The sequence below is a fragment of the Phalaenopsis equestris genome, unplaced genomic scaffold (genome assembly GCF_001263595.1).
Source record: "Phalaenopsis equestris unplaced genomic scaffold, ASM126359v1 Scaffold000450, whole genome shotgun sequence".
In the NCBI taxonomy this organism is placed as follows: Eukaryota; Viridiplantae; Streptophyta; class Magnoliopsida; order Asparagales; family Orchidaceae; genus Phalaenopsis; species Phalaenopsis equestris.
The window spans coordinates 473,137-483,604 of NW_018164891.1; the positions used below are offsets into that span (position 1 = coordinate 473,137).

Genomic DNA, 10,468 nt, shown 5'->3' on the forward strand with positions numbered 1-10,468 from the left:
CTGGGGGGTGGGGGGGGGGGGGGGTAAGATCTAGATTTTTATCAGCATTCGAAGTAACTGGGAGAGAGCAGAAGAAAATCTAGCTCCCTCATTATTAGAGATATCCAGAGGATTCGAGTCAGACAACACCTGCTCAGTTCTACCCTCGGCAGGAGTCGAAGGGATGATAGTGGGATGGGACAGGCTGCTAAAGGTTCTGCTTGAATAGCCGCAACATTTTCAGAGAGCATGGAAGCTTGCTCCATGTGCGGCTGTTTCCTATCATTTCCTTCCTCAGTTCCGAATGTAATTTGAAACAGTGATCCTGATCGTGGCCAAACATTCGGCAATGTGTGCAGTATTAGGGGTGTTGTTATAATAATATCTGTTGCCAGTAACCAATGTGATCCGACCCAATCCAAACCTCATCAGGTGGAGGTAAAGTCACATCCCTTTCAATTAAAACTCTAGTCATAGAAGGTCTCGTGAGATTATAGGTGGGAGCATCTAATTTTAGGGGTCTCCCGAACATAGCAGCTAATGAGAAGAGGATTTCATGATTGAAGAGATGAACCTTCAAAGAAGGGAACCTAAGCCAGACTGGAATAATAGGAGCCTCTGCTTTAGGATCAAAATTTGTTGACCATTCATACCACAGTCCTCAAACCACACTAAACGTTTCGCAAACAGGCGCGTAAAGTCCTCTTCATTGGACAGTTGAATTAAAATGTGCTTTCCATCTAAGGGACCTATCTTCCAGTCTCCCGTAAGCCTCATCAGTTCAAAGTGTTTTCGAAGAAACTCCATTTTTGGATGCCCATACAAGAACTTCCCTACCAGATGAGGAAGAGGCGAGTTCGTCGTTCTCGGCGTCAGAGAGGAAGAGAGCAAGCTTTCCCCCTTTCCGGCCAGGACGTCGAACGAAAGAAGTATCAGATTCGAGCGCGAGATTGTTGTAGAAAGAAGAAGGGAAGTTTATAACGCCATCAACGGTCACGCTAGCGTAAGAACGGAGCCTTTTACCAGTGTTACCAAAGCTGTCGGCCGTTGCGGCAGTGTACGAGCGAGCAATGACGATCAATCACCCGCGTCGTCATCGAATCGCCAACCCTAGCAGAGACGGAGACGGAACCATCGTGCTATATAACTTCTAACAATATACATACATATATATACACATGTATATATATACATATATATATACACATGTATATATATACATATATATTTATTGTTAGAAGTTATATTAGGAAATAATTTATTATGAGGAATAAATTATTTTCTTGGATTAGATTTATTTGTTTTTCTATTTTAGACTTTCCTATTTTATGTTGTTTCCTTTATCCTCAGACAATTAATATGAATTAATTAATTTCTGATATTAAATGTTATTTCTTTTTATTGTCTTTCTTATTCTAAGATTCATGTAAGAGTTATTTATACCGTGTTTCATATCAATAAAAGTATTCTACATTGTTCTGAATTTCAACATAGTATCAGAGCCTAATTTCATACCATAGCCACCGATTCTCCTTTCAGAACCACCGGACTCCCTTCCCGTCATCCTCCATACGGGAAGGGAGGTATGTTCGGGAAGGGAGGTATGTTCTTCTTAGTATTTGAAACAACCACTTTTGCTTCTTCTTTCCATGCAAACTCCTTTGCAGCATTACTTGGAGGAGTTTTCTGCCTACCTACAGACACTTTAAAAACTGCAACCAATGACAACCGTAGTCAATTAGAAGTCAACCTTTCCTGCAGGTTGTCTACTTCCTTGCAAACTCCCCTACAATATTATCAATAGGAGTCTTTCGCGTACCTATAAACACAGTAGAACTGCAGTCAAATATAATGACAATTATCTACTTCTCTGCAAACTCCTTTGTAACATTACCTATGAAAGCATTCCGCCTACCTACAAATACTGTAGGAACTGCAATCAAAGAAAATCGCAGTTGTCTACGTCCCGACAAAGTCAACTATAGAATTACTTGTAGGAACCTTCCGTTTACCTATAGATACTACAGGAACTGTAATGACAACCACAATACGGGATGGAGACTTCAAATTCTATTTCACAGGTTCTTCCTCACATCGCTCATTATTTGATGTTTTGTAATCCAAGTTGAACATGATTTTTAATCTTGTTTTTTACTTGTGTGACAATGTTAGAAGTTATATTAGGAAATAATTTATTCCTGTGAAAAGTTATGAGGAACAAATTATTACATTAGATTAAATTTATTTATTTTTCCTATTTTAGGCTTTCCTATTTTAAGTTGTATCCTTTATATCCAAACAATTTATATGAATTGATTAATTGAAGATATTAGGTGCTATATCTTTCCTTTTCTGGTATTTTTTTTTGTCTTTCTTATTTTAGGATCATGCAAGTTATTTATACCCCCTTTCATATGTTCTTTGACTACACGCCTAGTGAATGCAGTAACAAGAAGTTTGGTAATATATTTTTCATGCAATTTAGGCTTTCATTTCACAAAGAATTCTGGCATAAACCTAAAAATACATGTCTAGGAAGAAGTTCTGATGTATCAAGCCATTCACGCTCAATCATATACTTCCAAATTTTAATATTCTCTCTCTTTGTAATATATTTTTCATGCAATTTAGGCTTTCATTTCGCAAAGAATTCTGGCATAAACCTAAAAATACATGTTTAGGAAGAAGTTCTGATGTATCAAGCCATTTGCGCTCAATCATATACTTCCAAATTTTAATACTCTCTCTCTTCGTATTCTTTTTCATTCTACTTTTAATTTTTTTTCTTTTTGAGTCATATTAATAAAGTTTTATTCTCGTAGGCAAATTTTGGATCGAACATTCTCTAAAGGTAGTGTGGCCTTTTGCCAGTAACAAAAAACTAAACACCACGAGATTCAATAAACATGAACAATCAAGATTTTTGGCAGCCAAGTAGTTATAGCATAATTGGAAGAAAGAATCATCATAATGAATTAAACGAACTAGAACATCTTCTTAGAATCACTCAAATGGTTGATATGCCATAGGTGACACTGGAGTTAACCCAAAAAGACACTAGGAAAAACCAATAATATGACTAAAAACAAATAAATAGTTGCAGCCAACACGCTTGAAAGGGGAAATACAATAATACGACACAAGCAAACACCACTAAAGTGTTTCCCAAGGGTGGTGGAGGTCGGCTAGGTGGATTAGAATGGCTGGCGGGGGCAGCGGCAACAAAGGAATGTTGGTGGCAGTGAGAGGGAGATACAAAAGTGCATGGACAACAAGTATGTAGGCCGTCTTGGGTGATGGCAACGAGGAGTTGGGGTGGATAGCGGTGGTACAACAGAAGGAGGTGTTCCTTGACTTTCTTGGGTAGCAGCGACACAGTGGGAGGGCTAGGACAGCAGGAACAAGGGGCAGTTTGGGCCGAGCATTGCCGGAAGGTAGGGGGAGGCGGGTGGGAGGCTGGAGGCTATGGAAACAACAATCAAAATGCTTTTCAGGGCAACTGCAACGAGATACGACGATCGGGAGATATGTGGGAGGTGTGACAGAAGTAGAAGGAAGATAATCATCACCTCGAGAAAGAGATACAATCGGAGCACCACCCAATCCCTCAGATATAACCCTCGAATGAGAAAATGGATGCTGGCGGATGTCCTGACAGAAAAATCTCAAAGACAAAAAACTAACCCTAAGCAAGCAAAACAATAAATATATAATAACTAGGAGATAAAATAGGAAGGGGAGGCTTCGCCTTTGGGCAGCAACCAAAAAATGCACGGAGGAGGGAGCAACAAAGAGAGAAGGCAATGAGGTGAGGTCCTTGGCGGTACTTCCACCCCATGGAAGCTAGCCTTCTACTGGACTGGAACACCCAAAGCTGAACCAATCGACCGATTCAGCCTTTCCCCCAAGCCTCTAGTCAATAGGGATCCCCGGAGCCAATCATTCAAGGGAAACTGACGATTGCAAGTGTATTTACTTCAGCAAAAGCAATAGATGAAACTTATTATCAAGACTGAAGCAAAAAATCCACTCCTTTTCCTTGATAAATTAAGAAGAGGATGTCCCCGTTGTAAAATTTGTTCTTAAGGGAGATCTCAGTCAAAGCCTCCAACGTAATTGAAAATCCTCTACCACGACTCCTATGTGGGAAAGATAGTTCTTTCTAACGACGTGACTTATTTTGAGTTTACCATCCATTCGTTAGATGTTAACGGCACACTAAAGTTCCATTTTTTTCTCCAATTTCAATGAATCTTCTTTTAGATGGTTCTCATACTCTTTTATTGAGGATGATGATATCTTTCATTTATTTTAAATATTTATGAACCCATTCGTTATGGTTCTATTTAGGTGATGCAAGAGTCATGTGGGTCATTAACAAATTTCATTGTGAGATTTCAGAGGTTGATAGTGGAGATCAAGCATTTGGAGTCTGCAATGACTCAGTTGGCTTTTTCTCAAGGTTTGTGGGGGTATCTTTCAACCCTCTAATTGAAACAACCAAGATTGTTTGAAGATTTGCTTGAACTCACCAATATTCACATCATTACTAAAATGCATAATAATGAATCAACTTCTTCCTCCCTTGCTGAGTTTAAATGGTTGATCTTATAGAAGCCAATCAAAATTAGGATTTTCAAGTGGCGTACCCCCATGAGAGCTAGATATTCATCAAAATATTACACTTTTCATACTGATTACGAGCATGATATGGAGGATTATTGACATCTCTATAAGTTGGTGTAGGATATGATCAAAGTGGGGAAGTTGAAAGAATTTGTTTTGGAGGATCTGGAGAGAATACAAGGGATTACATCCACAAAGAATCAAATGAATAAGCTAATTCCGACTAAGTAGTTCACATAAGTGGAGTGATACCGACTATTCTTGGACAAGAACAGAAGTTTCTTGGCAAGGAAGTCTCAAATAACTTTTATTATGAGAAACTTACAGAACACTTTTGGAGACCTTTATGCTCAAGTTGTGCCTGTTAATTTCATCGAGGCAAATAACTTATTTTTAATGGATTCATGCAACGATATTTTAGTTGTCACTGCCATAATCCCTAATTACCAGATTGGAAGTATTTTAATTAATTTAAGAAGTTCCGCGAACATTGTTTTCAAAAGCACTTTTAAGGAGATAAACTGGGCGCTTCTTGCATGACACTTACTTGGGGTCCACTCTGTTTTTTTTTTCAAGAATGAAAAGAAGGGGAATGGATGATTGTAATACTTATTACTTGAAGAGATGGGAATGCCACTACACAACCATGGCTTACTTTATAATATTAGACTCTTCTAACAACATACTATGAATTTTTTGGTTGACCATTTTACACACTTTCAAGGCTATAGTCTTCACCCATGTCTCAAGCAAATTGTTTGGTTGGAGAGAAAGTGATCATTATAAGAGATAATTTACTGTAGCCAAAACTTTGTTTTCTGAAGGTTGCTGGGAGCATAGAAGTACGGGTACTGCAATTGAAAGTTGAGTGAAGAGTAGAGTTGGACACTTTCGAAGAAATATAAGAAATTTGGAAAGTGGTCACTGTAAGAGATAACTTACTGTTGTCAAGACTTTGTTTCCTGAAGGTTGCAGGGAGCCTACAAGTAGAGGTACTGCAATTGAAAGTCAAGAGTGGAGTAGAGTGGACACTTTCGAAGAAGAATAAGAAATTTTAAGTATTGAAAAAACATTGTATGAACTCTCCACATTAGTACTTATTTTAGCAATGGATATTAAGAGGAATTGTTTGAACAAATATTGAGCTTTTTTATATATGGTCAACAGTTGAAATGCCGACATTAAACATTAGCATTGCATGTCACTGAATAAATGTTGGGAAAAGTGCAAGGCCCATCAAACATAAGATTCGGATCACTACTAGTTTAGCTTATTAGCAAATATGATTTGAATTTTAGTAACTTCTTGGGGTAGGGTTCATCAGGGAAGCTCAATATTCATATTGGATTTAGACTTGGTGATTGTGCAAAAATCGAAGGACCAATAACACGTATAGATTTACGAATTTGAATTTGATTTGCTCAAAAGATGATTATACTTTTCATATAATTGTTGTATTTAGTCAACTAAGCAGTTAGCTTTCTATTATGAGTTCTCTTGGTGCATTTTGAATAAAAATGTGTCTGACATATTGCAAAAAATTGCATTCATTATCAGAAAGTGCTTTATTATTATAGCATGATGTATTTTGGCCTGAAGAGCATGAGCTACTTATTAGCGAATGTTGGATTACATGTTCAAACAATAAAAGTGAAAAAAATGAAGTCTCTGTTGAATTTTTTATTGGTGAAGGATAAAACTCTGAAGCAGCATATTCTTGATTTTAGGGAGACTATTGTCACGTTAAAGACATTTAATATGCATCTTAATCTTATGAAATCCATTTTTGAGGCAAATTCCCAAGTATTCTACTAACATTGGATGGGATAAAGATCAATCCAGACAAGCTGAATGCTATTTTGGAAATGCTCTCTCCAAGAACTACCAAGGATTTACAATGATTAATCGGAAGAATTATTGGATTAAGTTTCTTCATCTCAAAGTTGAGAAATAAATGCTTGACTTTCTTCAAAATTTTGAAAAGATCAAAATAATTCGAATTCAAGAATAAACATTATCAAAAGATTGAGAATATGGACCCCTCCCATCACTTATTAGAAAGAAATTCCAACAGGGAAATGATCGGTGATCAAAGTTTGAAGGAGAGTATAAACATATCATTGATGAAAAGAAAGATTAATGTATAACTAGAGATGGAGAGAGGATCTATTCCTAGCGAAGTCACTAGAAAAATTAACTGTTGGTTTTTTTTTTATTATGGGGGTCACCATATTCCTTGAAAATTTTCTATCTAAATTATCGGATACAACATTCGAAGAATAAGAAGTGTTGAATGTGAAATATTTTTCAAGAGTTTGAAATTGTTTTTCTCTTTGTTACTATTATCTGTAAATTATCTTAATCCAAGCGAAGATTTAGTATTTTTCTCAAGGGTAGAAGAGGAGATCGCAAGCTTTATTTTTATTCGATAAGATGTTAGGAGCAAGTTTTCTTGAGTAGCGAAATTGAGATACTCTATCATGGTGAAGTTGGCATGTTTTGGTGTACTCTAGCAAAGCCATCACTGGCCACCAACTTATAAATGTATTGGCCAATCTTTATCACTCAGTATGATATTGAAATCGTTAGTGGGCTTGAGCTTCTAGATTTCTTATGCGCTACGGAGTGCAACTAAAATGCAAACGTTAGCTTCTTGTCGTCTTTACTCTTTTGAAAGTAGAAAGGGAGAGTAAATGGAGAATACATTTGGTTATAAACTAAATATATTGATGGAGCCTTAGTAATAACGGAAGTTGAAATTGAGAGTGTTTATGTTAACACATGTATTGAGATTGGTTTGGAAATAAACAATAACTTGGTGGACTATCTGGCATTGATTGTTGGATTGCATTTCATAGTAGAAGCTAGGGCAAAACATCTAACTACCTTGTCAAATTCTCATTTATGGTGAATCAAGTATCTGGAAAATATAAAGTTCATAGAGAGATCTTGCAAAATTATCTCTTTAAAATGACGATGAAGATTAGAAAGTTTGAATACGTTAAAATTGAAAAGATCCCAATAGAGCAAAGTTAAGTCACCGACCTTTTCTCCAAAATTAAAATTCTTAACTAAAGACTAGCTTTGGATTTTTCTCATCCCAACATTAAGGAAGTAGAGAATATTTAAGTTGAAGAGGAAACTTTGGTGATTTGGGTTAATTCTTTTGCAAAGTTTTTGAAGTAAAAAAAAAAATCTTTTATTACAAATTCGAAGAGAAGATTTGAAATCAAAGGTACATAGTATCTGCTCATTGATGGGGAGTTTTTAAGAAAATAATTTATTTCGATCAACTTGAGATACGTAAAAAATTAAGGAGTTGAAAAGATTCTTGAAGAAGTTAATTCAGGAGAATACCAGTCATTTTAGAGGAATAACTTCAGCACATCGAATCTTGAGGGTAGGTTGTTTTTGGCCCAATTTTAGAGGAGATGTCAAACAATTTGTAAATGTTATGTGTAGTGCCAAATATTCTCTTGGATGCAACTTTAGTCCTTGTATAAGCTGCAATTAATTTACAATCCATGGCCGCTTGCCCTATAGGGAATGGATTTTGTTGGTCATTTTCTTTTAGTGAGTGGTCAAAGAAAATTTGTTCTTACGATGATTGATTACTTCACCAAATTGATTAAAGCAAATACATTGGCTAACACGACTACAGAAATTACTCGTAACTTCACATGAACCAACATAATTTACATTTAGTTTATTATGAGCATTTTGAGAACCTATGGTGTTGGGGATCATCCGTGACATGTCAATTGTTCTCAGGCTCCATGGAGACATACAAGTTGGGGTTTGCAAATCTAATTCCTAAATCATGTAGAATTTGGAGTGTAAGTAATACTTATCCTCCAGTTTTGTTCTCACCAGGTTGCATGAATATATGAACAATGATCCTTTTAAATTTAGCGGAAGCAAAACAAGAAAATAAATTAAATTAAGTTTGCATTTATTTAAAATTTAAATTAGTTGAAAGGAATTGATAAGCAATCAATTGAAACAAAAATGTAGGGCGATTATAACTCTAATCAAAAGCCTCCTTGTGTAGAATTGAAGTGTTTCCCATACTTGGTACTTAATAGTACATTTACTTTCTGTTGTACATGTATGAACCACTTAAATTTATTTTCGACTAAATCTTCATGAAGTGCTTCCCTGCAATATTTTTGATATAATTTTCTCTCATCTTTCTTTATTTACACATTTCCATCTTACTATTTGTTTTATCCCCCACTTTGTTCTAATTATCAACTTTGCTTGTGCAACACTAGGATTTGTATGACATAGCTAGTCTAGTGACATTTTATGAATCTAATTTTTTAGGTCCCCTTAATATTATTGTTATCTTATGTTAATCATAAGGGGCTCTCAATTTTAAGTAGATTTAAGTCAAGGAGTTATGTTGTTAGCATTTCGTCTCATAATCACTCTTCAATTCCAAAATCTATAACACCTATATATGGCCTGATCTTAAAACAATATTCATCAATAATTATCGAGTTTCCATTCCCTAAGATGAATGTCTATAAAGTTTCACTTGGTTTATTTTCCTCTGATTTTTTATCACCAGCTTTGTCCAAAGTCTTGGTGGTCCCCTTTCTTTTGTTCCAAAAGTAAAGAAGAAAAAAATAAACCAACATGGGAAGCTTGTTAACAAAATTCATCACATACCAGCCTCCTGTACCGTGAAAAGCTTGTTCTACTTTGTAGAAAGGGACATCTACACACGTACCATACAATTCTGATGTTTTCAGCTATTCAACATCTAAACATTCATATTTACATGCATGTCATTCAAATCTTTATCATCGCCACTTCAATCTCTCAACATAACATCAAAAATATTCTCATCACTATCTTTTTAAAAGTGAAATATAGCTTTTAATGCTTAGGTTTATGACACCAAGATGTTATAAGTATAAATATCAAAATTTTGATGAGATATGTAAATAAATAGGAATTATGTGGTATTTATGTAAATTTCCCTTGTAGAAATTGTCAAACATCTAACTAAAATGTTTGAATCTTGCTTGTTCTGCTGAACCCATTGAAGCACTGCTATCAAGTTATCTGATCATTTCTTCAACTTGTTGCAGGAAAACTGGGACTACATCTCAAAGACTTGGGGATCTGGGTTTTTGCTTACACGTTTTGTTAGCAGCATCGTTTCTTCGGTTTGTTGCCGAACTTTTCTTATATTCTCTTATCTTACATTTCTGCTGTAAATTCTCCTTTTCTGAACGAGTAAAGTGCCAACATAGTCCCCCGACGACATAAGACGATTTTAGTTCCCAGAGTTTATTAAAGTGCTAAATTATTCGCCATACTCTTTTTAATCAGGGTTATAATAGTCCTTGACTTTGGTGACTAAATTGATATTTCTAAGAACTCTAGGACTAAAATGCCCCGCAAAGAGTTAGGGGGGCATTTGACACTTTTTTCTTTTCTGAATCATCTTCAACCTTTTCATTTTTCAGTTCACTTCTGATGAGAAGGCAAACGAAATCGAGGCATTTTTCGCGACCCGAATCACACCTGGCATCTCCAGAACCTTGAAGCAGAGCCTTGAAAGAGTTAGGATTAATGCCAACTGGGTCAGAAGTATCAGGAAGGAGGATTCGCTTGCTACTGCTATAAAGGAGTTGGTTTGAAGTATTGGTGCGCAGCAATGTTTTTTTTCTTTCCCTTTACAGTTCTAAACTTCATAAGCTTCAAAACTGGGGGAATTGATTTCTATTTCATCTATTATCTATTGTCATGTTAAAACAATAAATTATAAAAACTTTTTTTTTCATATTTTCATGTACCTTATAAAAGTTTGGAGGCCATATTTATGGTTTGTAGTTCAAATCATGGGTCT

General features: G+C 35.7%; 1 protein-coding gene across 1 annotated transcript in view; it reads left to right on the top strand.

Moving 5' to 3' along the window:
* The window catches only part of LOC110027819 (aminopeptidase M1), a 40,071-nt gene extending 29,659 nt beyond the window's left edge, over window positions 1-10,412 (top strand). The window contains exons 18-19 of the mRNA XM_020729415.1: window positions 9,705-9,782; window positions 10,086-10,412. Of these exons, the coding sequence (XP_020585074.1) occupies window positions 9,705-9,782; window positions 10,086-10,259 (252 nt within the window). The 3' untranslated portion in view covers window positions 10,260-10,412. The remainder of the gene's footprint in view (window positions 1-9,704; window positions 9,783-10,085) is intronic.
* The last annotated feature ends 56 nt before the right edge of the window (window positions 10,413-10,468 follow it).